Source organism: Podarcis cretensis (genome assembly GCF_951804945.1).
Source record: "Podarcis cretensis genome assembly, chromosome: 18".
In the NCBI taxonomy this organism is placed as follows: domain Eukaryota; kingdom Metazoa; phylum Chordata; class Lepidosauria; order Squamata; family Lacertidae; genus Podarcis; species Podarcis cretensis.
In genome coordinates this window covers 12,160,554-12,188,525 of record NC_137188.1, presented here as the reverse complement: position 1 = coordinate 12,188,525, position 27,972 = coordinate 12,160,554, and the positions used below count along the sequence as shown (strand labels likewise).

Here is a 27,972-nt window from a genome sequence, read left to right as displayed (position 1 = left end):
ATCAGGGTCTTTTCCAGGGAGTCTTCTCTTCTCCTGAGGTGGCCAAAGTCTTGGAGCCTCAGCTTCAGGATCTGTCCTTCCAGTGAGCACTCAGGGCTGATTTCCTTCCGAATGGAGAGGTTTGATCTTCTTGCAGTCCATGGGACTCTCAAGAGTCTCCTCCAGCACCAGAATCCAAAAGCATCCATTCTTCGGCGATCTTTATGGTTCAGCTCTCACTTCCATACATCACTACTGGGAAAACCACGGCTTTAACTATACGGACCTTTGTCGGCAAGGTGATGTCTCTGCTTTTTAAGATGCTGCCTAGGTTTACCTTTATCTCTGCTGCAAGCAGAAGATGAACTGGGAAGAAGGACATGTTTCAGGCAGCTGGAGAGCATCTTTGGGTACCACAGAGCAGAGGCAACGTGAGTCTCTGTGGGCGATTTGGGGGAGGCGACGGCAACCAAAGGGAGTCCCCATGCTGTTGCCGCGGCAACCGTTTGAAGGATGTCTGTCTCCAGGCAACTTGGGCTGCCAGAGGAGAAGTCATGTTTGCGCTCCGAATCGCCTTGGAGTCGACAGCTTCCTGGTCTTGCTGGCAGCAGGTGAAACCCCGGATTGAGTTGGACTTCAGACTTTTCTCACCTTCCCTGCAGATAAAAGCAGCTGAGAGGAGGTTCAGAGGGCAGAAAGCTGGAGAGGAAGGCGAGGAAGAGGAAGAGGGCCCTTCGGAGTGAAAAATGGAGCACCTCAAAGCTGCTGAAGATGTCATCCCGGGGCGGCCGAGCAAGCTGTAAGTGGCTGGGCTCTTTTGGGGAAGGGGACACTTGCAATCGATATGATTCCACCCCCGTTGGAAATCAGGGGGGAAACATTGGAGGGGATGGAATAGGACGTCCCTATTTTCAGGGGAGAAACGTTGGAGGGGATGAAATAGGACATCCCTATTTTCAGGGGAGAAACGTTGGAGGGGATGGAATAGGACATCCCTATTTTCAGGGGAGAAACATTGGAGGGGATGGAAGAGGACATCCCTATTTTCAGGGGAGAAACACTGGAGGGGATGGAAGAGGACATCCCTATTTTCAGGGGAGAAACGTTGGAGGGGATGGAATAGGACGTCCCTATTTTCAGGGGAGAAACGTTGGAGGGGATGGAATAGGACATCGCTATTTTCCGGGGAGAAACGTTGGAGGGGATGGAAGAGGACATCCCTATTTTCAGGGGAGAAACATTGGAGGGGATGGAAGAGGACATCCCTATTTTCAGGGGAGAAACACTGGAGGGGATGGAAGAGGACATCCCTATTTTCAGGGGAGAAACGTTGGAGGGGATGGAATAGGACCTCCCTATTTCCAGGGGAGAAACGGTGGAGGGGATGGAATAGGACGTCCCTATTTTCAGGGGAGAAACGTTGGAGGGGATGGAATAGGACGTCCCTATTTTCAGGGGAGAAACGTTGGAGGGGATGGAATAGGACATCGCTATTTTCCGGGGAGAAACGTTGGAGGGGATGGAATAGGACATCGCTATTTTCCGGGGAGAAACGTTGGAGGGGATGGAATAGGACGTCCCTATTTTCAGGGGAGAAACGTTGGAGGGGATGGAATGGGACGTCCATATTCTCAGGGGTGAAATGTTGGAAGAGTTGGAATAGGACGTCCCTATTTTCACTGGAGAAATGTTGGAGGGTATGAAAGATGGGAGTTGGGAAAAGCTGGAACTGCCTCTATTTCAGGGGTGGCCAACTCCCAAGAGATTGCGATCTACTCACAGAGATAAAACTGGCAGTGATCTACCCCTTTTTGGTGGGTCCAGGTCAAAGTTGTTGAGTTTTTTTCAGGAAAGAGTTAAAATGTTGAGGGTTTTTTAGGGGAGCCGCAGTTGTTCAGCTTCACCGCAGATATCCAGTGATGATCTGGTAGATCTACCAGATCACGATCTACCTGTTGGACATGCCTGCGGTCTATTTGTTAGATCAGGGATGGGGGAGACCCCTTTCAGTCGCTTCGGCTCCCTTCCGACGGAGCAGCCGCGCGAGGTTTCTACCCGGCGCCGCTTAATCCGGAGTCGCTCCGCTTCTCTCGGGTGACTCAGAACAGCCGCCGGCTCATCCCCTGGTGCTGGGCAGGAAGGTGAGAGGAGGAGGAGTCAAAGGTGGCCCGCCGTTCGGGAGTCATCTCGGGGAGGTGGCGAGGAGGAGGCGGAGGAAAAGGTTCAAGGTCTTCCCTCGCGTCCGCGCGCCTCCCTTCTCCCCGCCCATGACCCGGGCATCGGATCTGAAGAGGCTCCGCGATGGTCAAGCTCGGAGTCGCCCCTGGACCTGATAGCCTCTCCTTGACCGACATCAGGTAGTAACCCAGGCGTCCGGGTTTAGGGACAAGCCCTCCCCCCTTCCTTCCTTCCTTCCTTCCTTCCTTCCTTCCTTCCTTCCTTCCTTCCTCTCTCTCTCCCCCTCTCCCTCTTTCTTTCTTTCTTTCTTTCTTTCTTTCTTTCACTCTTTTTCTTTCTTTCTTTCTTCTTTCTTTTTTCTTTCTTTCTTTCTTTCTTTCTTTCTTTCTTTCTTTCTTTCTCTCCCTCTTTCTTTCTTTCTCTCTCTCTCTCTCTCTCTCTCTTTCTTTCTCTCTCTCGCTCTCTCTCCCTCCCTCCCTTTCTTTCTTTCTTTCTTTTGCACTTTTTCTCTTCCTTCCTTCCTTCCTTCCTTCCTTCCTTCCTTCCTTCCTTCCTTTCTCTCTCTCTCTCTCTCTCTCTCTTTCTTTCTTTCTTTCTTTCTTTCTTTCTTTCTTTCTTTCTTTCTTCTCTCCCTTCCTTCCTTCCTTCCTTCCTTCCTTCCTTCCTTCCTTCCTTCCTCTCACCCACCTCCGCCTTTCCTATTTCAAAACCCTCTAAAAATAAACCTGGCATCTTCTCTCCAGAAGAACCCAGGTGTCCTGGCGCTCTGCCAGAGACCTCCCGGCTTCCAATCGATGTGAAGCCCCACCCAGCATCCCAGAAGGGACCCAGGCGTCCTGGGCAGGCTCTCAGCACGGGGGGGATTCCCAGCCCACCAGTGATTCCGCTCCCAATTCTTTCGGGGGCGCGCACTCTGCACATGTTCTTGTTTGTGAGCCGCCTTGAACTGAATCAATAATAAGAATAGGCCCCGTCTCCCAGCAACCAGCAGGACCAATGGTTAGAGGTGGCAGCCAGTTCGGAGCCCGGGAGGGACACCCCCTCGGCTGCTCCTTTTACTGACAAAAACCATTCTCTACTGCTAAAAGCAGAGCTTCCCTAGTTTGGGGCAGTCTACCACTGAACAGAAGGGACACAGGTGGCGCTAAAGGTTAAAGCCTCAGCGCCTAGGACTTGCCGATCGAAAGGTCGGCGGTTCGAATCCCTGTGGCGGGGTGCGCTCCCGCTGCTCGGTCCCAGCGCCTGCCAACCTAGCAGTTCAAAAGCACCTCCGGGTGCAAGTAGATAAATAGGGACCGCTTACCAGCGGGAAGGTAAACGGCGTTTCCGTGTGCGGCTCTGGCTCGCCAGAGCAGCGATGTCACGCTGGCCACGTGACCCGGAAGTGTCTCCGGACAGCGCTGGCCCCTGGCCTCTTAAGTGAGATGGGCGCACAACCCCAGAGTCTGTCAAGACTGGCCCGTACGGGCAGGGGTACCTTTACCTTTACCACTGAACAGGCAGGAACTTGGGGAAAGAAGAGACCCCCCCTCTGGGATTAAAACCATAAGATTGTCAAATTGGAGTCATCTAGTCCAACCGCCCATCAGTGCGGGTTCCTAGAAGTCTGTGGCCCAGCAGTGATGTATGGAAGTGAGAGCTGGACCATCAAGAAGGCTGATCGCCGAAGAATGGATGCTTTTGAATTCTGGTGCTGGAGGAGACTCTTGAGAGTCCCATGGACTGCAAGAAGATCAAACCTCTCCATTCGGAAGGGAATCAGCCCTGAGTGCTCACTGGAAGGACAGATCCTGAAGCTGAGGCTCCAAGACTTTGGCCACCTCATGAGAAGAGAAGACTCCCTGGAAAAGACCCTGATGTTGGGAAAGATGGGGGGCGCAAGGAGAAGGGGACGACGGAGGACGAGATGGTGGGACAGTGTTCTTGAAGCTACCAGCATGAGTCTGACCAAACCACGGGAGGCATTGGAAGACAGGAGTGCCTGGCGTGCTCTGGTCCAGGGGGTCACGAAGAGGCGGACACGACTAAATGACTAAAGAACAACAACAACAACAAAGTCCAACCCCCCAGCAATGCGGGTTCCTTGAAGTCTGTGGCTGTCCTCTGTCGGAGACAGGATGCTGGGGCATAGATGGATGCTTGTCCCATGTGATATCAGGGCAGATTGGAGCAAGCACTATCTGCAGAGATCAACGTTGAATCCTGACAAGACAGAAGGACTGTTTTGGGGGGAGAAGGGGGGCAGGCGTCGTCCTGAATGGGGTCACTGTGCCCCCGAAGGACCAGGTGCGCAGCCTGGGGGTCATTTTGGACTCGCAGCTGTCCATGGAATCGCAGGTCAGTTCTGTGTCCAGGGCAGCTCCATCTGGTACGCAGGATGAGACCCTCCCTGCCCACAGACTGTGTGGCCAGAGTGGTGCATGCTCTGGTCATCTCCTGCTTGGACTACTGCCATGCGCTCTCCGTGAGGCTACCTTTGAAGGTGACCCGGAAACTGCAACTAATCCAGAATGCGGCAGCCAGACTGGGGACTGGGAGCAGCCACTGAGACCATATAACACCGGTCTTGAAAGGCCTACATTGGCTCCCGGGACGTTTCTGAGCACAATTCAAAGTGTTGGTGCTGACCTTGAAAGCCCTAAACGGCCTCAGTTCAGTATCCCTGAAGGAGCATCTCCACCCCCATCTTCCAGCCCGGACACTGAGGTCCAGCGCCGAGGGCCTTCTGGCGGTTCCCTCCCTGCGAGAAGCCAAGTCACAGGGAACCAGGCAGAGGGCCTTCTCCGCCCTGTGTCACGCCCTCCCATCAGATGTCAAGGAAATAAGCAACTATCTGACTTTTGGAAGACATCTGAAGGCAGCCCTGTTTAGGGAAGCTTTTCATATTTGATGAATTACAGTGGCACCTCGGGTTAAGAACTCAATTCGTTCTGGAGGTCCGTTCTTAGCCTGAAACTGTTCTTTACCTGAGGTACCACTTTAGCTAATGGGGCCTCCCACTGCCACCGCGCGATTTCTGTTCTCATCCTGAAGCAAAGCTCTTAACCCGAGGTACTATTTCTGGGTTAGCGGAGTCTGTAACCTGAAGCGTCTGTAACCCGAGCTACCACTGTACTGTATTTTAATATTTTGCTGGAAGCCGCCCAGAGTGGCTGGGGAAACCCGGCCAGATGGGCAGGGTATGAAGAATGATTTTTTAAATTATTATTATTATTATTATTATTATTATTATTATTACTACTACTACTACTACTACTACTATTAGAGAGACCCATCTTTTGTGGCCCATGGGAAGGCGTGCATGTATCTTGGCTACCGTATTTTTTGCTCTATAAGACTCACTTTTCCTTCCTAAAAAGTAAGGGGAAATGTGTGTGCGTCTTATGGAGCGAATGCAGGCTGCGCAGCTATCCCAGAAGCCAGAACAGCAAGAGGGATTGCTGCTTTCGCTGCGCAGCGATTCCTCTTGCTGTTCTGGCTTCTGAGATTCAGAATATTTTTTTTCTTGTTTTCCTCCTTCAAAAACTAGGTGCGTTTTGTGGTCTGGTGCGTCTTATAGAGCGAAAAATACGGTGTTTATGGGCGCGCGTGGGATTTTCGATCTTGCAAAAGATTGGCGTCTCAGGTTGGGACTAGCGTCATGGAAACATCAGTCTGGGAAGAGCCCTGGAACCCCTCCAAGTATGCGATACACAGTCTAACACGTGTCTGCCCAGAGGCCATCTGGTCCAATGGGCTGGTATCAAACCGCAGCCTAAGTTTCCAGTCCTCTTTACCTTTTGGAGATCATCCCTGCCGATCTCTGATCCCTGCAACCCCCTGGCTAGGAATGCCGAAATAAAAGGAGTGTGGCAAATGCAGCCCAAGTTTCTAGTCCTATTTAAGGACGGAGGCGATAAGAAGTGGGGGGACGGGACAAGGGGGCTAGCATTGGCTCTTCTGGAAGCCTGATTGGCGAGTACCAATCAGCCAGTAATGTGTTTTTCGAAAGCTTGTTGCTGCCTTGGAGGTTTGCGGGTTGGGCTAGATGACCCTTCCGGGGAGTGGGGTCCCTTTCTGAAATTCTGATTCTATAAAATGAGGTTGTGTGGAGGAAGAACCCCTGAGCCCAGCCTGGAGCTGTTTGGAGGGAAGCAATAAAAAGCAAACAATTGGCTTTTGAAAAGGAAAACTGGGATCTGGCCGAGGGGTAAATTCTGGTGTTTTGTGGCGGCTCTGATTTTCCGCGGCGGTGACTTTTCCCCTGGCGGCCGGCTGGGAAATCCCAGGAATGCCAGCAGCCAGACGGACTGGTTATTTTCCTGTTCTGTGTATCCTGTTTTGCATTGCAACTCCAAAGCATGCACCACGGATTTCAGCTCCCGACCTGGAAGTCTCCCTGGTGTAAATTGTTATATTATGGATAGAATTTCAATTATAAAGAAATAACCTCGCGTGGTCTTCTCTTGCTGGGGGTAGTGTTATTCTAAAGCAGCAATGCTGCAGCAAGCAAAGGCTCCAGCAGCCAAGTCAGCTGCTTGTGGCTGGAAAGCCAAACAGGATGTATGTGACTGTTGCCATGGAAACAAAGGGGCAGTCCATTCTCCTTATTGAGCACAGGATGTGAGCTCAGTGTGTGTCATATGACCTGTACAGGATGTACATGGGTGGAGTTTGGAGTTTTTCTCTCTGTTTGTTGATGAGAGCAGACATGTTTTCTCTGTTTGACTGCTGAAGACAGGAATAAAACATGTAGACACATTTCTGTCTGTGTCTGATTCCCCTCCCTGGGGATATGCTGGAGAGCAGGGAGGAGGAGAAGCAGTTTGGTGTGTTTTTCTCACAGCCTGAGGAAAATCGCCGGAACGGACCTCGTGTGTTTTTCCTGCCGGGAGTCGCCGGAGGGAGGTCGAAAGAATTCAGCCGGTGCCTGGAGAGATAGGCACATACCTCTGACCGAGCCTGAATGATGACATTGGTAGCAGTTGACGGTTGCTACGATCCATGGGAGTCTGCATCAAGGAGGCTGTATTCATCCCTCTCCATTGAAGCCTGAGATGGAAGCTGATTCTCTGCAGCTAGAAGCTGACCAGAAGAAGCTGAAAGCCAAGCTACGGAGCCCAGGTATGAGATTTTCGGGCTTAAGGGTGTGTATGCAGATGGATTAATTCTCTGCTTCATGGGAGCAACGTTTGGGAAAAACAGCTCCGAGAGAGAAGAGTCTGCATTCCAAACATTCCTGTGGTTTTTCCTGTCCAAGGAAAGGAATGTGGTTGCTAAGCAACGCAGATAAGGGCTGGAAGTCAGGCTATGCCCAGAGTGGCACAAACAAGTCGTGTTTTGACTAGGCCTTTACACAGGAACTGTTGGAAAGGGACTTTCCAAGCGGCTAGTGTTATTGCTGCCAGGTGCACAGAGTGTAAACAAGCCAGCTATTGGATTTTAGAGGCTTGTGTTTGAGAGTCAATGCAAGGACTCAAAATGGATGTCAAGAAGGGAAGCCTGCCTTCTCCACCACTCTTGACCAGTGACAATTATGCATCTTGGTCTATTAAGATGAAGGCCTTGCTGCAGAATCAGAGACTGTTTAGGGTGATTGAGAACCCCATCCCTGCAGCACCAACGCGTCCTTGGGAGTCACAGGATATGAAGGCCAGAACTGCTATAATTCTGTGCGTGTCAGATTCGCAGCTTATCCATATACAAAGTTTAGAACACGCGAAAGATGTTTGGGACACGCTGAGAAGGACACATCAGAGAGATGCAGGTTCTTCAGCGTTGCTGTATTTTGAAAAGCTGACTAACCTGAGGCTTGCGCCTGATGGAGATGTTCAAGCGCACCTGACGGAAATGAAATTTCTGCGTCAGCAGATGGTGGAACGCAATTTCCGTCTGCAGGAGGAAGTGTTTTGCTTCATGGTGATCAACAGCCTGAATCGGACTTACAAAACGGTTGCCAGTCAGCTGGGGTCTCTCCCAGCGCAAGATCTAACGTCGGACAGGGTCTTTGCCGTGATTCTGAACGAACATGACAGACTTGCCGCCCTGGAAGTCAAGGACAGGGGGAGGGAAGAACGGAGTTCAGACACCCCCACTGCTGTAGCTACTGGAGGAGACGCTGTAGCTTTGAACGTTGTCCGATGCCACAATTGTGGACAGACTGGGCATCTTCAGCGGTGCTGCAAGAAGCCACGTCAGAACAAAGGAGCCAAGGGAAGCTCCACGAAGTCTGAGGCGTCAGGCAGAAGTCATGCCAAGTCACAGGCGAAGCCTGCAAAGGCTTTGTTGTCCCTAAAAGCCACACCACAAGTGGGGAATTCTTTCATTTTAGACACGGGAGCGACGGTTCACATGACCCATCGCAGGGATTTGTTTTCGTCATTTAAGAAGCAAAGCTTCGTTGTACAACAAGCCAACGGTCGAGAGCTGGAAGCCACCGGAATTGGGACTGTGTATCTTAAAAGTCTGAACTTGACTATAAACAATGTTTATTTGGTTCCAGAGTTGAAGTACAATCTGCTCAGCGTTTCGCAGATTGCCAAGAAGGGACTAAAACTGTCCTATGATGATCAACACTGCGAGATCTACAAAGATGGAGAGCTGTATCTTTCTGCCGAAGAGAAAGATGGACTGTATTTGTTGACTTTTGATCAAAGTGATTACATGGAATGTAATTCTTGTGATTCTAACATGATTTCTTTTGCAGGTGTAGCTGAAAAGAACGCCAAGCAGGTCACCTCGAGGGTCGACAAGGCATTTCAGCGGGTGTATGCTGATGTGATTGGTCCTTTAGCACCATCTAGAGGCAATGCAAAGTATTACCTAATATGTGTTGATTCTTTTACAGGTTTTGTCTGGATTTATCTTTTGGAGAGACCAAAAGAAGCCTTAGAAAGGTTTAAAGAGTTTTGTGACAAGGTGAAAAATATGCATGATGCTGACATAGATTGTCTTTGCACAGATGAGAAGCCAATTTTTCTCTTACAGGATTTCCAGAGGTTCCTGAAGAAGAAAGGGATAAGACACAAAATTGCAGCTTCCGAAGAAGCTTGGAACAGATGTATCTGTGTTAGGGTGAACAAAGAATTGCAAAAGGGAATGAAAGCGCAATTGCTTAGTTCACATCTGCCACATGAGTACTGGGCTGAGTCGCTAATGTCATTTTGTTACACGTGGTTGATCCACCCCCTAAAAATAAAATACTAAAATCCCCTAAATGAAAACGATAACGTGAAACACAGAGGAAATAAGCTGCGATATTGACGCGAAAGTTTATGGGTCTTGGGTCTGCCACAGAGCCAGAGTCTCTCGCCGCTCGATCGGCTGACATTTTCAGGTAGGCTTCTCCTGTGCATGGAGGTTCTACCACAGGGGTCTGCAAACTACGGCCCGGGAGCTGGATGCGGCCCCACCAGGCTCACCAATCCGGTCCCCGTGCTGAGCTAAACCAGCATGGCGTTTCGTTGAAAAGAGACCAGCTTCCGCGGCGCTGGCACAGTTTCAGATCGGCTGCCAAAAGCTCCGGCAGCCAATCCGAAGCCGGGCCACCTGCGGACTGAGGTAAACTTGGGTGGCAGGTCTGCGCAGCGCCAAGGGCATCGTGACGGGCGCGTTGTGGGGAACCTCGAGTTACAGGCGCTTCAGGTCACAGACTCTGCTAACCCAGAAATAGTACCTCGGGTTAAGAACTTTGCTTCAGGATGAGAACAGAAATGGTGCTCTGGCAGCAGGAGGCCCCATTAGCTAAAGTGGTGATTCAGGTTAAGAACAATTTCAGGTTAAGAACGGACCTCCGGAACGAATTACGTACGTAACCCAAGGTACCACTGTATTTACATTTTCCAAAATGTAGTCCGGCCCACCACAAGGTCTGAGGAGCAGTGCACCGGCCCCCTGCGGAAAAAGTTTGCTGAGCCCTGTTGTACTGCCTTGGTTTGGCGCTGTGGGTTAAACCACAGAGCCTAGGACTTGCCGATCAGAAGGTCAGTGGTTCGAATCCCCGCAATGACGGGGTGAGTTCCCGTTGCTCGGTCCCTGCTCCTGCCCACCTAGCAGTTCGAAAGCACGTCAAAGTGCAAGTAGATAAATAGGTACTGCTCTGGCGGGAAGGTAAACGCCGTTTCCGTGCGCTGCTCTGGTTCGCCAGAAGCGGCTTAGTCCTGCTGGCCACATGACCCGGAAGCTGTACACCGGCTCCCTCGGCCAGTAGAGCGAGATGAGCGCCACAACCCCAGAGTCGGCCGCGACTGGACCTAATGGTCAGGGGTCCCTTTACCTTTAATCGTCAGCCACGGAGGCTTATTGGACTAAAAGTAAACCGGGGTCCAGCCCGATACATCTGCGAAATACCAAAAGCAACTTCTTCCGTCTTCCTGCGTTGTTGTGTAAACCGCTGCCCCACCAGCAAGCAGTATTTAGTGCTAGACTGTTCCTGGATGAGGAAGCTCTACAGATCATCCTCAGGAGTAGGCAGAATCCTTTATGGAGGGCCAAAAGTTAAATCGAGATGCCACCCACTCCCTCGTCACCTGAGATGTTACATAAAGCGATCGCAAACTCGGGTTTTGTATCGGGGCGAGGCTGTTTTCATCGGCACGCAGCTAATTATAGGGAAGGGGAGGGAAATAATCTCATTAAATTCTGACCGATGACAGGCTAGAGAGGGATCACGTTGCACGGCAAAGCACAGGAGCGAGGTGAGCCGAAAAGGGTACATTTATGCTCCTGCAATCGCAATAAAAATAAAATTCTTCGTCTCCCTTTTGGAGACGCGATAAAGGCATGCCGTTTTGAACTCATCCAAAATGGTTCAAGTCCAGCTGAGGGCTTCTTTCGCCACCTCCCGCCTTGCTTAAGTCTCTGCCTCTCTTGTGCCCGTCTGTGAAATGGGCGCAGGAGCAATGCTGGGAAATTTATCCTCCTGTAATATCAATAAAAATAAAATTCCCCGTCTCCGTTTCGGAGACACGTTGAAGGCATGTCGTTTGGAAGATATCCAGAATGATTCAAGTCCAGCTTGAGGGCCTCTTTCGCTGCCTTCCCCCTTGCTTAAATCTCTGCCTCTCTTGTGCCCATCTGTGAAATGGGCGCAGGAGCAAGGATGGGTGGATCAGCAGCGAGGGTGACGGTGTCTGAGGAGGAAGTGTCGGCCCAAGGCTGGGGTTGGGGACTTGTGAAGCAACATAATTAATCAGGCAATTTCTCGCTCCTTCCCAGCTGCCTGTCAGAGATCTCTGGAAAACAAAGGAAAAGCAAGCGAAGGATGTCGGAGCAAAAAAAGTCCCAAAGTTTGGAGGAGACGGTCGGCGTGGCAGCCAGGAATGGACACAACCCTCCCCTTTTGCGGTGAGTTTTGGCAAAAAGCGAGGCTCTGAACCGCTTGTGTGTTTGACCTTAAATGTACTTAAGGGCAGATGATGCCCAGCTCTACCTCTCCTTTAAATCAGAACCAGTAAAGGTCCTGTGTGAGTGTCTGGAGGCGGTTGGAGGAGGGATGGCAGCTAACAGATTGACGACTGACGACTGTTTTTGGGGGACAGGGGGCAGGCAGGTGTGGAGGTCTCCCTGGTTCTGAATGGGGTAACTGTGCCCCCGAAGGACCAGGTGCGCAGCCTGGGAGTCATTTTGGACTCACTGCTGTCCATGGAGGCGCAGGTCAATTCTGTGTCCAGGGTGGCTCCATCTGGTACGCAGGATGAGACCCTACCTGCCCGCGGACTGTCTGGCCAGAGTGGTGCATGCTATGGTTATCTCCCGCTTGGACTACTGCAATGCGCTCTCCATGGGGCTGCCTTGGAAGGTGACCCGGAAACTGCCATTAAGCCAGAATGCGGCAGCTAGACTGGGGACTGGGAGCGGCCGCCGAGACCATATAACACCGGTCCTGAAAGACCTACATTGGCTCCCAGGACGTTTCTGTGCACAATTCAAAGTGTTGGTGCTGACCTTGAAAGCCGGAAACGGCCCAGTATGCCTGAAGGAGCGTCTCCACCCCCAATGTCCAGTCCGAACATCTCCCGAGGGCCTTCTGGCGGTTCCCTCATTGCGAGAAGTGAAGCTACAGGGAACCAGGCAGAGGGCCTTCTTGGTGGTGGCACCCTCCCTGTGGAACGCCCTCCCACCAGATGTCCAAGAGAAAAACAACTATCAGACTTTTAGAAGACATCTGAAGGTAGCCCTGTTTAGGGAAGCTTTCAATGTTTAACAGACCATTGTATTTTAATACTTTGTTGGAAGCCGCCCAGAGTGGCTGGGGAAACCCAGCCAAATGGGCGGGGTATGAATAATAAATTATCATCATCATCTCTCTCTTTTTTTAAATATAATTTTTATTTACTTTCCATTTGATTTTATACATTCACATCATCTTTATCCACTAAATATATATCCTATTTGGGGACTTCTCTGGCTTTTGCCCAGTCTGAATAGTTAGCCTTGGTGAAGACTTGACATTTCATCCCAAAAAATGTTTTTGATTGAGTTTGCAGTACTTCAATCAATTGTTTTTATATTTGGTTTTAGCCGCCCTGAGCCCGGACTTGGCTGGGGAGGGCGGGGTATAAATAAATTTATTATTATTATTATTATTCCTCCTTGGCTCTTAGAGCCTGTCGACTCATGGCTTTCAAAATTGACCTTTATATCTTTGCAATTTAAACGTTTATACGTTTTCCGATTCTAATCACACTCATTGCAGAATATCTCAAAAATGCAAATAAAGAAAATTCCTCGTTGCAAGTCTCCAGGCAACCCTGCTAGGGATGTTAATTGCTTACAATGATCTTTCGGATATTGTATAAATTGACTCCAGTCTTTTTGGAATACTTGATCTTGCTGGTTTCACATTTTTCCGGTACTTCTTTCATGTTTCCGTTTTTTGGCTAAAATAATTCTTCTATTTCTCTTCTTCCTTTTAGATCCAAAACCTACGATCCGTCTTACTCCAAAGAGGCCGAGAAAGAAATTTTGGGCTCTGCGCAGCACAGGAATTCGGACTCCAATGTAAGCTTGGCTGGCAGAGAGAGCCTTTTCCGACTGCTCTGATTTGTAATTATTAACTAATTCGTATAATCGTATAGTTGGAAGGGCCCCCCAGTGGTCATGCAGTCCAACCCGCTTCCAGTGCAGGGATGAATAATAGACTTTCTATCCTGCCCTGCTTCTGCAGAGCAGCTGACAAATCTACCATTTCAAACCTGAAAGTTTATAGCGATTGAGACGGGTGGGGAGCGTTCCGCAACCGGGGAGCCACCACCGAAAAGGCCATAAGTCCCTGCCATAGTTAGGGAAGAAGGGAGGGAAGAAAAAAGAGAAAATAAATGACAAAAAGACTTCTGGTTCTCTGTCTGTTAAATATAGTATTCACACATTAAAATCCATCTGTTCTGTTTTCTATAAGCCAGTATTTCCCCCCCCCCTCCCACCCCAATCTTCAAATCCATCTGTTACGAGTTCGTTTTCTCTTTCACGCAAAAAGTCAGTCAAAAGTTTCCGGTCCTTAATAAGTATCGTAGAATCGTAGAATTCTAAATTGCAGGAATCTCAGCTGACCCGGATCAGGGCTAAACAGATCACCTCTCTCTCTCTCTCTCTCTCTCCCCTTTCCACAGCTGGTGAAACATGCTCTCAACTTCCGAAGGGTGTTCAAAGACTTCCCTGAGGGGGAAGAACTCCTGCAGAGTAAGTGCTTGAATTAATTAATGAATTAATTAATCTTTATTTGCATCAGCCATCGGCCATAGCAATAAAGCAACACTACGATATACAAAGAATAGAAATAAAAAGTCAATTCTATAAAATATATTTGAGGGCTTTGAATCAATGGTCAAATAGTGGATCTTATTCTGATTGCCCCAGCGAAAAACCTTGCCACCTTTGCTGTCACCTGCTCATCTTGATCAGCCAAGAGAAAGGACACTGGGGCAGTGGCTGGGCAACCCGGGATGGACAATAAAAAAGGGGTGATAATCTCATTCCTCAAGTCTTTATAAAGAGGGCAAGCCAGAAGGGCATGCGCCACCGATTCGGGACTGCCGTCTCCACAGGGATGTTTTCTGTGTGGGATCTGGTGGAATCATCTCTCAAGTCCAACCAAGGGCAAGACATTCAACCTTGCGAGAGTCAAAGCACGTCTATGTTTTGGAATTGCTAGATTATGCAGAGAGGGTGCCAGAGAGTCAGAATGGGAAGGTGGAAAACAGTCATGCCATGGGCAAAATTTCCTTATTGTGGCCAAGTTGTTCCAACACTCGATATCATTTAGGTAAAGGGACCCCTGACCATTAGGTCCAGTCGCGGCCGACTCTGGGGTTGCGGCGCTCATCTTGCTTTACTGGCCGGCGTACAGCTTCCGGGTCATGTGGCCAGCATGACTGAGCCGCTTCTGGCGAACCAGAGCAGCGCACGGAAACGCCGTTTACCTTCCCGCTGGAGTGGGACCTATTTATCTACTTGCACTTTGACGTGCTTTCGAACTGCTAGGTTGGCAGGAGCAGGGACCGAGCAATGGGAGTTCACCCCGTCATTGCGGGGATTCAAACCGCCGACCTTCTGATCGGCAAGTCCTAGGCTCTGTGGTTTAACCCGCAGCGCCACCCATGTCCCTTCAATACCATTTAGGCACTGACAAAAATTTTGGAGGGTGTGCAGCCGCCGCCACTATTATTCTGCTTCTCTGTGCTTCGTGCAAAACGAAGAGAAGTTAGGAGGAGTTTGCATGTCACCCGCTCCTCCCGCAGGGCCCGACCCTGGTTGCTGTGTGATGGTTCGCCACACTGAGGACCATAGCTGTCAACTTACAGATTTGAAAATAAGGGACCAGCAGCCTCGGAAATAAGGGATCAGCAGCCAAAATAAGGGATTTTTCTAGGGGCACAGGTATGTTCGAGCCCCTCCGAGCCAAAGGCAGAAATCTCAGCCAGCAGCCAAACAAAGCCTCAAGCGGTGGTTCCCACAGTGCAGCAACCCGGCAAAGGGGATGCAGCAAGGAAAACCACCATCACCTCTCCGCTGGGAAGCGCTGAGCAAAGGCGAGTCCCCAGGCAAGGCGGCCGATTTGATCGGCACAAGGCATGCAAGCTCCACCCCCCAGTCATTCTCAGACTCCTTATTGGGTGAGCAACGCAGCCAAGCAACACAGTTGGAGCCTCCCTCCTCCCTGGCCGGCAGCGAGGGAGGGAGAGGAGCTGCTTCTTTGAAACCCGGGAAATTGAAGGGACATCATCAATAAGGGACAGCAGCGGGACACGGCGCTGGGATAAGGGACTGTCCCGCCAAATAAGGGATGGTTGACAGCTATGCTGAGGACTAGAATCGTGGCAGCTTCTTTGCCAACCCTTCCTTCCTGGTCTTTCCCCCTGTAGCGTTTTCGTGCGCCTGGCAACGGGAGGTTCCTTATCACGGCCGCCTGTATATATCCGAAAATCACATCTGCTTCTACTGCAGCATGGTACACCGGGAAGTTAAGGTAAGGGCTCTAGGGCCAAGGTTAAAGCAGGGGTCAGCAAACTTTTTCAGCCGGGGGCCGGTCCACTGTCCCTCAGACCTTGTGGGGGGCCGGACTATATTTTGGAAAAAAGAAATGAACGAATTCCTATAGCCCACAAATAACCCAGAGATGCATTTTAAATAAATGGACACATTCTGCTCATGTAAAAACACGCTGATTCCCGGACCATCCGCGGGCCAGATTGAGAAGGTGATTGGGCCGGATCCGGCCCCCGGGTTGAGGATCTGCAGAGGTTTATTCTTCCTTCCCTTTGTTTCCTAGACAAAAGCTAGGTGGGATAATGTTGCGGGACGCCATAAGCTCTTCTTATAGTTGTTGAAGGAATTTATGTATAGGTTGGGAGTGGGTTTGCCCCTCCAGCAGATCTCACGCACATGCAGCCCACTACCCAAAAAGGCACAACCGCTTTTGTGACTTTTGTGATTTGTCCCCACAAAACACTTCGTCACAGTTTTTTCCTATCTATTCCAAGGGCCTTTGGTGCACGATACCAAATGTAAGAATTCACTGATCAATGTATCACTGTACTGGCTCACTGGGAAAACTTCAGAAATTCCCATAGACAGGTGAGCTCAGCTCCTCAGCAGCCCCTCTGCCTGAGTGATAATTCCTGGCCTCCTGATACCTGAGTGCCAGACAGGTAGCCATTCCAGAAATAAACCCAGATGAAGACAAAAGGGTGTGATTAACTTGGCTGGGAAACGGGGAAATGTAAAGATCTCTTTTGTTCCACTTGATGGGTGTTTGTTGGAGGGCAAGGGGAACCATGGGGCAGGGTCCAGGATGCTCAGATTACGGCCACCAGACCTCCCCTTTCATGATGTATGAGTGATGTAGTTTTTTGGGGGGTGTAACATGGGAATTAGCAGCTAATAAAAGTTTGGGGGCTCTTTTGTTCAGGGCTTCCATCCTGTTCCACCTGGTGGCAGGTGGGAGTCCTGTCGCGACAGTCTTCAATAAAGACCAAGCCATCTGGCTGCTGTTTTGCTCTGGTATTCCTGGCTGGTGTCCTTGTTTTTTGTCCAAGGGAGCCCTCAGATTTCTCCGTCAACAGTGTGGAACTGATGGATCTTTTTGTGAGTGTCCGGCTAATGTTTCGTTCCTCTCCCTCAGATTTCTCCGTTAACATAGACTTGTGGTCTCTCTCTCTGTAGTGTAGGGATACCTTTTCCCCATGAACCATGTTGGGTCATATTCTGTGCTTCCTTATCCCTCATATCTCTCTCTCTCTCTCTCTCTCTCTCCTGCCTCCCCTTTTCCCGGACCGACAGGTCGTCATCCCAGTTCCAACCATCAGCATCCTCAAAAAGGCCAACACAGCCTTGCTGGTACCCAACGCTGTCTGCATCCGGACGTCGGATGGAGAAAAGGTGAGAGCCGACCAGTGCCGGATTTATGTAAAAGCTAAACAAGCTCTAGCTTAGGGCCCTGCTCTCTTGGGGACCCCAAAAAAATTAAAGGAAAAAGAGAACTGGATGTACATTTCCAAAATATAAGATACAAAACAAATACAGTGGTGCCTCGCAAGACGAAATTAATCCGTTCCGTGAGGCTCTTCGTATAGCGGTTTTTTCGTCTTGCGAAGCAAGCCCATTGACAGCTTAGCGGATTAGCGCTATTAGCGGTTTAGCAGCTTTTAGCGGATCAGCTGATAAGCGGCTTATCAGCGGATCAGCTGATAAGCGGTTTAGGGCTTAGGAAAAGGGGGCAAAAAGGGAAAAAACCCTGCAGGAACTCGCAAGACATTTTCGTCTTGCAAAGCAAGCCCATAGGGAAATTGGTTTTGCGAAGCGCCTCCAAAATGGAAAACCCTTTCGTCTAGCGGGTTTTCCGTCTTGCGAGGCGTTCGTCTTGCGGGGCACCACTGTAAAATAAAACCTACATGCAGCAACAGTGTTTTGTGTTGTGTAGGCTCCTAGGATGTAAGTCATGGGCTCCGCTTGCTTCCTAAAATATCACGGGTTTGCTCCTTTCTATATATAGGGTGCCGACATTCTGCATGGACTGGTTGCAGGGCAACATGGGCAAATGGCCTGAGATACCTATGAGGTCCACAAATTGCCATATAGAATATATTCAACACAAAAAACAGTAACAATTTGTTGTTGACAAAGGACAGCTGGATATATAAAGGGCCCCATGATCTTCTGGAGCTGAAGGCCTCATCAAAACTAAATCCGGCCTTGGCTGTGTCAACAGATGGGCAGGGCTGGGTTCGCAAAGTCATTGGGTTTTTCATAGTTTTGTCGAAAGCTGTTGAGCAAAATCTCAGAATCAGTAATGAAAAAAAGTTTCCGAGCTATTTTTTAAAAAGGAAAACTATACTTTCACTGGCGCTGTGGGTTAAACCACAGAGCCTAGGGCTTGCCGATCAGAAGGTCAGCGGTTCGAATCCTCGCAATGACGGGGTGAGCTCCCGTTGCTCGGTCCCTGCTCCTGCCCACCTAGCAGTTCAAAAGCACGTCAAAGTGCAAGTAGATAAATAGGTACCACTCTGGCGGGAAGGTAAACGGCGTTTCTGTGCGCTGCTCTGGTTCGCCAGAAGCGGCTTAGTCCTGCTGGCCACATGACCCGGAAGCTGGACGCCGGCTCCCTCGGCCAGTAAAGCGAGATGAGCGCCCCAACCCCAGAGTCGGCCACAACTGGACCTAACGGTCAGGGATCCCTTTACCCTTACACTTTCGCTATGTCCAGATTTCCCCAGACATCTCAGCGATCTCCACCCGTTTACGAGGGCTATGTCTGGGAAATTTTGAACTCATGGCAGCTCTTCGCTGAAGCAACATTTCCCAAGGAGAATGTTTTTAAGTGTGCATTGAATGTGATTTAAATTATGGTTCTTTATTGAACTGATATACTCCCCTCCATCCGAGGCTCACAAGGCAATTTGCAGTATTTGTATGTTGGCCCTGACGGAAACTCCGAACATTTCAGCCTCCTTAGAATCCCATTTAAAAAAAACAAAAAACCAGCAAGGCTCTAGTCTTGTTTGCCCAGGCTTTCCGATCTATTATGGGGTGTTATTTCCGTGTGGAAGGCTAGGCTGCCTCCCCGTCGGAAAGGAAAAGAAAGCAAAATATGGGGGTGAAGGATCTGTTTCGTTCCACAAGGTAAAGACTGTGATCTTATTTTATTTTATCCAACCCCTTCTTCCCACACCACAGTTCCTGTTTGGGTCTCTTCGCTCCCGGGAAACCGTTTACCAGAGCCTGCGTTCCATCTGCAAACACCTCCAGGTAATTAATAATAAAAATAATAATAATAATAGAGTGGTACCTTGGTTCTCTGCCAGGATACACACACACCTTGTTGAGGTGCCGAGATTCAAAATCTCAGGAAGATACTATCTTCCTTTCATTTTTTAAAAGAACCTAACTTTCTAGTCCCTGTGACCAACATTACCTCTACCCAGGAAAAAAATGGAGGGAGCAAGAACTTTTGTTGGAGTAAAGATGGGGCGGAATTGTAATACAGTGGTCCCTTGGGTCTCAAACTTAATCCGTTCCGCAAGTCCGTTCCAAAACCAAAGCGTTCCAAAACCAAGACAGCGCTTTCCCAAAGAAAGTAATGCAAAACGGATTAATCTGTTCCAATCAGCATGTTTTTACATGAGCAGAATGTGTCCTTTTATTTAAAATGCATCTCTGGCTTATTTGCAGGGCATAGGAATTCGTTCATTTCCCCCCTCAAAATATAGTCCGGCCCCCGACAAGGTCTGAGGGACGGTGGACCGGCCCCTTTGCTGAAAACGTTTGCTGACCCCTGCTATAGATGGATTGGAATTGAATAAATTATTATTATTATTATTATTATTAAAGATATTCCACAGTCATGAAAGTAGGAAATCTGGTCCGTCTTAGGTACAGCTATGTATCTCATGGGGGGTTGGGATAGATGCCTTTGGAGGGCCCTTCCACTTCCATGGTTCCAGTTCTTTGATTTCTCTTCTGCTTCCTCTAGGACAGGGGGCGGGCTGGTGTGGGGGACTCCCTGGTCCTGAATAGGGTAACTGTGCCCCCGAAGGACCAGGTGCGCAGCCTGGGAGTCATTTTGGACTCACAGCTGTCCAAGAAGGCACAGGTTGATTCTGTATCCAGGGCAGCTCCATCTGGTATGCAGGATGAGACCCTACCTGCCCATGGACTGTCTGGCCAGAGTGGTGCATGCTCTGGTTATCTCCTGCTTGGACTACTGCCATGCGCTCTACATGGGGCTACCGTTGAAGGTGACTCGGAAACTACAACTAATCCAGAATGCGGCAGCCAGACTGAGGACTGGGGGTGGCCGCTGAGACCACATAACACGTGAAAGACGTACATTGGCTCCCAGTACGTTTCCGGGCACAATTCAAAGTGTTGGTGCTGACCTTTTAAGCCCTAAATGGCCCAGTATCCCTGAAGGAGCATCTCCACCCCCATCATCCAGCCCGGACACCGGGGTCCATCACCCGAGGGCCTTCTGGCGGTTCCCTCATTGCGAGAAGCAAAGCTACAGGGAACCAGGCAGAGGGCCTTGTCAGTGGTGGCCCCCGCCCTGTGGAACGCCCTCCCATCAGATGTCAAAGCGATAAACAACTACCTGACATTCAGAAGACATCTTAAGGCAGCTCTGTTCAGGGAAGTTTTTAATGTATGACATCTTAGTGTATTTTTTGTTTCTATGGAAGCCGCCCAGAGTGGCTGGGGAAACCCGGCCAGATGGGTGGGGTACAAATAAATTATTATTATTATTATTATTATTATTATTATTATTATTATTATTTATTATAGGACGGCAGTCGGAACAACAGCCCAACCGCAACGCACAACCTTTCGGACCAACTGCTTAAGATTTCCCTGGTAAGAAACTGCGTTCTCTGTGTTTTGTTCTCTGTGTTTTGTGTTCTCAGCCATCCTTTTGGGATTAGGAATTATTAGGATCAAAAGACGACAGGTGTAGGGTGTAGGGTGAAAGGTAAAGCTAAAGGTACCCCTGCCCATACGGGCCAGTCATGTCCGACTCTAGGGTTGTGCGCCCATCTCACTTAAGAGGCCGGGAGCCAGCGCAGTCCGGAGACACTTCCGGGTCACGTGGCCAGCGTGACATCGCTGCTCTGGCGAGCCAGCACCAGCGCAGCACACGGAAACGCCGTTTACCTTCCCGCTATAAAGCAGTACCTATTTATCTACTTGCACTTAAGGGTGCTTTTGAACTGCTAGGAGGGCAGGAGCTGGGACCGAAAGACAGGAGCTCAACCCGACGCGGGGATTCGAACTGCCGACCATGCGATCGGCAAGTCCTAGGCGCTGAGGTTTTACCCACAGCACCACCTGCGTCCCATGAGGGTGAGAGAGGAGAGCGCAAAATATGGTCTGAAGCTCAACATCAAAAAAACGAAGATCATGGCCACTGGGCCCATCACCACCTGGCAAACAGAAGGGGAAGAAATGGAGGCAGTGAGAGATTTGACTTTCTTGGGCTCCATGATCACTGCAGATGGTGACAGCAGCCACGAAATTAAAAGACGCCTGCTTCTTGGGAGAAAAGCAATGACAAACCTAGACAGCATCTTAAAAAGCAGAGACCTCACCTTGCCAACAAAGGTCTGTATAGTTAAAGCTCTGGTTCTCCCAGTAGTGATGTATGGAAGTGAGAGCTGGACCATCAAGAAGGCTGATCGCCAAAGAATGGATGCTTTTGAATTGTGGTGCTGGAGGAGACTCTTGAGAGTCCCATGGACTGCAAGAAGATCAAACCTCTCCATTCGGAAGGAAATTAGCCCTGAGTGCTCACTGGAAGGACAGATCCTGAAGCTGAGGCTCCAAGACTTTGGCCACCTCATGAGAAGAGAAGACTCCCTGGAAAAGACGCTGATGTTGGTAAAGATGGAGGGCGCAAGGAGAAGGGGACGACGGAGGACGAGATGGTGGGACAGTGTTCTCGAAGCCACAAACATGAGTTTGACCAAACTGCAAGAGGCAGTGGAAGACAGGAGGGCCTGGCGTGTTCTGGTCCAGGGGGTCACAAAGAGGCGGACATGACTGAACGACTCAACAACAACAAATATATAGAAAGGCACCCTATATATAGAAAGGAGCAAACCAGTGATGTTTGGGCAAGCAGGCTAGCAGGCGGGGCCCATGACTTACATCTTAGGAGCCAACACAACACAAAACACTGTTGCTGGATGTAGGTTTTATTTCATTTATTTTTTATCTTCTATTTTGGAAATGTACATCCAGGTTTTTTCCCTTTAAATTTTTTTTGGGCCCTAAGCTATAGCTGGGGACCAGGTGGTGCTGTGGGTTAAACCACAGAGCCTAGGACTTGCCGATCAGAAGGTCAGCGGTTTGAATCCCCGCAATGACGGGGTGAGCTCCCGTTGCTCGGTCCCTGCTCCTGCCAACCTAGCAGTTCGAAAGCACGTCAAAGTCCAAGTAGATAAATAGGTACCACTCCGGCGGGAAGGTAAACGGCGTTTCCATGCACTGCTCTGGTTCGCCAGAAGCGGCTTAGTCCTGCTGGCCACATGACCCGGAAGCTGTACGCCGGCTCCCTCGGCCAATAAAGCGAGATGAGCGCCACAACCCCACAGTCGGCCATGACTGGACCTAATGGTCAGGGGTCCCTTTACCTTTACCTTTAAGCTATAGCTTGTTTAGCTTAGACGTAAATCTGGCACTGCCAAGATTGGGAGAAACTCCTGCCTGACAAAACCCTGGTCAGCGGCTGCTGCCGTTCAGAGCATGCAACGCTAAGCTAGGTGTCTGGATGCAACCCAATTTTCCCCTATCGTTCCCAACCTCTCTCTATTTTCGTTCCCCTCGCAGACCCCAAAGGAGCTGGACGGCAGCCGGACACCCCCCCTGGACGAAACCCTCCCGGAAGAGCCTGGTGAGAATTGGGTCGTTTCTGTTTATTTGATACAAAGTTTGGCATCTAACCTTTGGAACTCCCCGCCTAGTGATATTAAGCAGGTGCCTCCACAGTAGTTTTTTTTTCGCCTGCTGAAAGCATTACTGTTTAGACAAACCTGCCCTCTTGCTTAGAAAGCAATTTTAATCCGTTTTAGTCTTTTTCCCCCCTCCCCAAATAATTTTTATTAGTTTTCCGAATTCTTAACAAATCCGCCCAATTGCACCAGGTTTAATCCCATCAAGTTGACACTCTTTGTCATCGATAAGGTCCCTTCTTCCCCCTATTTCTGTCCTTCGTATTTCATTATGTATTTCCAATTCACGTCCCATTTTAATCTTAAATCCAGGGTGGTGATTTATGGACCTAATAGGTATCTAAAGCCATTTGCACATCACAAAATATGTATTTTATCAAAATCATTGGAATACAATTAAGAAGAAGCATATTAATAGTGAAATAATTATTAAGCTCTAACTTAAAATGATTTTTTTATCCATAACAAACTTAATAATGCAAACACATTGGAATTTAGCAATAACAAAACACAATTTACAAAGGGCTCCTCATCTAGTCTCTGGAAACTTGCTATAACATGAAATAATAAGAGGTGTAAATATATGATGCAAACTACTAATAATTAGAAATAGCTTTATTAATGTGAAATTGAGTGTTATAAACAAATGCAATTGTAATAATAATAATAATCATAAATTTTATTTATACCCAGCCCTCCCCAGCCAGAGATGGCTAAGACCAGTAAAATTACAATAAAAACATAATGGGGGGGGGGGGGGGACGACACAATTTAAAATACAGGTTAAAATACAATTTAAAATGCAGCCTCATTTTAAAAGTAGCCCATGGATCAAAACCGTAGTTAATGCAATTCCATGATTTACATCATAGGAGCCTACACAACACTGTTGCTGGATGTACGTTTTATTTTATTTTATTTTATTTTGGAAATGTACATCCCTTAAATATTTTTTTTTGGGGGGGGGGGGGGCTAAGAGAATGGGGCCCTAAGCTATAGCCTGTTTAGCTTATACGTAAATCCGGCACTGGTCCAATCCCTCGCTTTCAGGCTGACCTCCCTTTCAGGGTTGTTGAGAGGGTGAAATGCAACTTTAATTTTATTTTTAATAAAATGCCTTAACCGTCTTCTTTCGCAGACGGGGAAGATAGGACACGGAGCCCCCCGACGGCAGCTATCGAACCGCACCAGGCGGCAGCAAACAGAGGTGAGTGGGTTTCCCTGCCGTTTTGCAAACCGCATTCCCCCGAAACCTCTTTTTCGCCAGCCAAACTGGGCATTGCAATCCAAAGGCCAGTTTTTTTGTTTTATTTTTACTGAGTTTATTATGATTTCTACTTCTTTGTGTTCAGTTTGGATGTATGGCTTTTTTCTTTTCTTTTTTTAAATAGTATTTATTCGAATTTTAAAGACTACAAAGAGAAAAAAGAGAAAAAAGAAAAATAAAAAAGACAGAAAAAATACAAACAATTAAAGAAGAACAGATCAAACCTTTACATAGCTTTCTTTCCTTTGCTTGTTTCCTTGACCTCCTCACACCTCCCATTATTGTATTCTAATTCAATTTGTTATTTCAGCAAATCCTTCCAACCTTGTTTTTATCTTAATAATTTGTCTTAATATACTATAATTTTACATTCTCTCTTTCACCAGTTCATTTTTACTTAATCCTTTATGTCATTCCTGCTAAAACCACATGATTTTCTTTTCCCAACATCTTTCTAGCAATCCTTAATTTTGCAATATTTTTGAAGATAAACTTTAAATTTTTCCCAATCTTCTTCCACCGACTCTTCTCCTTGGTCCCGGATTCTGCCAGTCATCTCAGCCGGATGTATGGCTTTTTTCATTGTGCATTAATAATAATAATAAAATCCAAAATAAATCTTCATATGTCTTTTCCCAGGCCTTTTAAATAATTTAATAATAATAATTATTATTATAATACCGCCTCTTTTTCTTTCCAGGAGGGGTACGGTCCACAAAGTCCTGGCGGAGGTGGAAGGCTCACCTCAGCCCCCTCAACACTGTCATCCTCATCTATCTCTGCTTGTGAGTGGGCCAGTTTTCTGTTGTGATTCCTGCGCTGAAAGCAGGTTGGGATGGATGACCTCTGGGTTCCCTTCCTGCTCTCCAATTCTACGATTCCATGAAGCCACGCAGCTTGTTGAATCCGCCTCTTGGCCCCCTTCCCTACTAAACTTTTGGCTGCTACTAGAAGATTGATTCCTGCCAACCTAGCAGTTCGAAAGCACATCAAGGTGCAAGTAGATCAATACGTACCACTCCGGCGGGAAGGTAAACGGCGTTTCTGTGCGCTTCGCTGGTTTTCCAGAAGCGGCTTAGTCCTGCTGGCCACATGACCGGAAGCTGTATGCCGGCTCCCTCGGCCAATAAAGCGAGATGAGCGCTGCAACCCCAGAATCGGTCACGACTGGACCTAATGGTCAGGGGTCCCTTTACATTTACTTAAGGAGTCTCTATGGGAGTAACCCGCGCCCTCTGTGGGACCCGAGTGGCTCTGTGAGTAAAACCTCAGTGCCTAAGACTTGCCGATCTTATGGTCGGCGGTTCGAATCCCCGCGTCGGGTTGAGCTCCTGTCTTTCTGTCCCAGCTCCTGCCCACCTAGCAGTTCGAAAGCACCCCTAAGTGCAAGTAGATAAATAGGTACCGCTTTATAGCGGGAAGGTAAACGGCGTTTCCGTGCGCTGCTCTGGCTCGCCAGAGCAGCTTCGTCACGCTGGCCACGTGACCCGGAAGCTGTACGCCGGCTCCCTCGGCCAGTAAAGCAAGATGAGCGCCGCAACCCCAGAGTCGGTCATGACTGGACCTAATAGTCAGGGGTCCCTTTACCTTTCCCTAGAAGAAAAATTAAGACGATCGTCCCATTGGCTGGAGGATAAAATTGCCAATCGCCGTTAGCCACAATGGCTTCATTTTTTCCCCTTCCACTGAGGAACCAATGTAATCAAGAGTCTGGAAACCTTAGCCTGATGAGGAACGGTCGAAGGACCTGGATATGTTTAGCCCAGGGGGGAGAGAAAGAGGAGATGCTCTTATAAAATCTTAATATTCTGATATCTCTGTTTCAGGGTGGTTCTCCTGCTCCTTTCCTCAGGCTACATCGGTCTGCGCATCATTCAATTGGAAGAACAGTTGATCTCCATGGGAGCGTGGCCCGAAATAGACCTTCAGCAGCACCAGTGAGTTTTTTTGGGGGGGCTTCTCGTTCCTCGGTTTCCCCTCCGTTGAGAACGGCTGACGACGTAAATCATAGGTAGGCAAACTGAGACCCCGGGGCCGAATCCGGCCCCATCGCCTTCTCAATCTGGCCAGCGGACGGTCCGGGAATCTGCGTGTTTTTACACGAGTAGAATGTGCGCTTTTATTTAAAATGCATCTCTGGGTTATTTGTGGGGCATAGGAATTCGTTCATTTTTTCCCGAAAATATAGTCTGGCCCCCGACAAGATTGGAGGGACGGTGGACCGGCCCCCTGCTGAAAAGGTTTGCTGACCCCTGGCCGTAAAAGGACAGTCCTGGTTAACTTTCTAAAGCAGAAAAACACACACACAAACACACACCCCGCAGAAGGAGAGGGGCAAAGGCTATGTCACTTATATTAGCAGTTACCCAGAGCTCCCTACCCTATTAGAGGCAGAATTCAGAATAGCCCCCTACCCTATTAGAGGCAGAATTCAGAATAGCCCCCTACCCTATAAAAAGCAGACTTCAGAATGGCCCCCAACCCTATAAAAAGCAGACTTCAGAATAGCCCCCTACCCTATTAGAGGCAGAATTCAGAATGGCCCCCAACCCTATTAGAAGCAGAATCCGGAATAGCCCCCAACCCTATAAAAAGCAGACTTCAGAATACGGTAGCCCCCTACCCTATTAGCAGAAGAATACAGAGTAGCCCCCTACTCTATAAAAAGCAGGATTCAGAATACAGTAGCTCCCCACCCTATTAGAAGCAGAATTAGAATAGCCCCCAACCCTATAAAAAGCATGATTCAGAATAGCCCCTTGCTCCATTGGTCCTGCCTGAGACTATTAATCTCAGGGTCTGGGTTCGAGTCCTGCACTGGACAAAAATATTCCTGCATCGCAAGGGGTTGGACTCTCCAATTCCATAAAAAAGCATAATTCAGAATAACAGTGGCTTGCGCACTCTGCTAAGGAAGATGATAAAACAATTCAAAACCATATTAATGGCACATTTATTCAAAGCCCGGTTAAAAATATTATTCTGCAGTGGTCCGTCGGCTGCTTCCAATAGGCTGAATAAACAGGAAAAAGGTTTCTTCTTTTTCTCAGCTTTGTAACTTTTAAATATTTTCTTCCCGGACAGGTATAAGACAACTTGAGCATCTCGCAAGATTTCCAGGCCATCTGCTGCTGGTCGGGAAATAGAGAAATACAGTTGCCAAAAGTCCAGGTTTTTTCCGGACATGTCCAGGATTCCAGCGACGAAATTAGCATCCAGGGGGAATCATGTTTTATTTTATTTTTTGAAAAACCAGCAAAATGTCTGGGGTTTTGTACACAGAACTGGGAAGCTCAACAACCAAAAAAAACAACACAACTTTTTGTGTCCGGATTTTTACTTCTGGAAATACCCTAAAGAGACTTTTGCTTCGGCACTGTGGGTACCCGAAAAACGTCTCAAGTTGCAAAAACAGAGGACAGTTGTTGCTTGAGCAGCCCGGCGAAGAAAGAACAATTATTTTAGCACGCGCCTTGAATCCTAAATGGTATTAGTTATACTGGCTTTAAGGTATTTTTATTTTATTTTTTTAGCACCCCTAATTATATCTTGAGGATCCCTGTGCAGAAAATCTGCAAGGTGCCTTTCGAAACCAAACTCTGACTCGATCTAAACACACAGGCAGGAAAACACGCTATAAACAAGTCAGAAATTAAATCGTTATAATAAAAGATGGGGGGGGGAACCGCTATGGAAAATCACATGTAAAAATTTATTTGCTCTCTATCGCCCTCTGGTGTCTCATGTTTATAACACGTTCAAAACTCGGTTTCTTTGACTCATGTAGCGGAGTCCTTTTTACCATATTATTCAAAAATCCTCTCTAAAAAAGGTGGGAAAAGAAAACCTTTTTAAAAAAAGTGAGAGATTTTGAGAGGAAACTGTCCTCTTTTTGGTTTTTTGCTCTGCCTCCCTTTTTTATATAAAGAATTTTCAAATATTAATCATGCAATGAAAATTTCCTACATCCGGCCCCCCACAAAAGAACGGCCTCACTAGGGCGGCTCACAAAAAACTTTTTGTAAAAAAAAAAATGCCTGTTCTTATCTGACTACGCTAGGGATTACCGTATTTTTCACCCTATAAGACGCACCAGACCACAAGACACACCTAGTTTTTGGAGGAGGAAAA

At 48.4% G+C, this 27,972-nt stretch overlaps 1 protein-coding gene across 3 annotated transcripts; it reads left to right on the top strand.

The window, feature by feature from the left end:
* The first annotated feature begins 478 nt into the window (after positions 1-478).
* LOC307207121 (GRAM domain-containing protein 2A-like) lies at positions 479-27,357 on the top strand. Of its 3 annotated transcripts, none has more exons than XM_079960867.1 (13): positions 479-778; positions 11,353-11,481; positions 13,053-13,137; positions 13,746-13,815; positions 15,498-15,601; positions 16,915-17,013; positions 18,808-18,879; positions 20,413-20,481; positions 22,453-22,516; positions 23,713-23,781; positions 24,542-24,626; positions 25,668-25,778; positions 26,926-27,357. In XM_079960867.1, the coding sequence occupies exons 1-13, from the start codon at positions 726-728 to the stop codon at positions 26,939-26,941; spliced, it is 1,026 nt and encodes a 341-aa protein (XP_079816993.1). In that variant the 5' UTR covers positions 479-725; the 3' UTR covers positions 26,942-27,357. The 3 variants fall into 3 exon arrangements, with proteins under 3 accessions (XP_079816993.1, XP_079816992.1, XP_079816994.1); XM_079960866.1 differs by lacking the exon at positions 479-778 and adding an exon at positions 2,177-2,336; XM_079960868.1 differs by lacking the exon at positions 479-778 and adding an exon at positions 10,608-10,832.
* The last annotated feature ends 615 nt before the right edge of the window (positions 27,358-27,972 follow it).

Excerpts from the sequence above, each read along its gene's own strand:
- LOC307207121 (XM_079960866.1), top strand. The coding sequence starts at position 2,281 with ATGGTCAAGCTCGGAGTCGCCCCTGGACCTGATAGCCTCTCCTTGACC. Across the intron at positions 15,602-16,914 it reads TGGTACACCGGGAAGTTAAG|GTCGTCATCCCAGTTCCAAC; the intron begins GTAAGGGCTCTA and ends CCGGACCGACAG. Across the intron at positions 22,517-23,712 it reads AACCCTCCCGGAAGAGCCTG|ACGGGGAAGATAGGACACGG; the intron begins GTGAGAATTGGG and ends CTTCTTTCGCAG.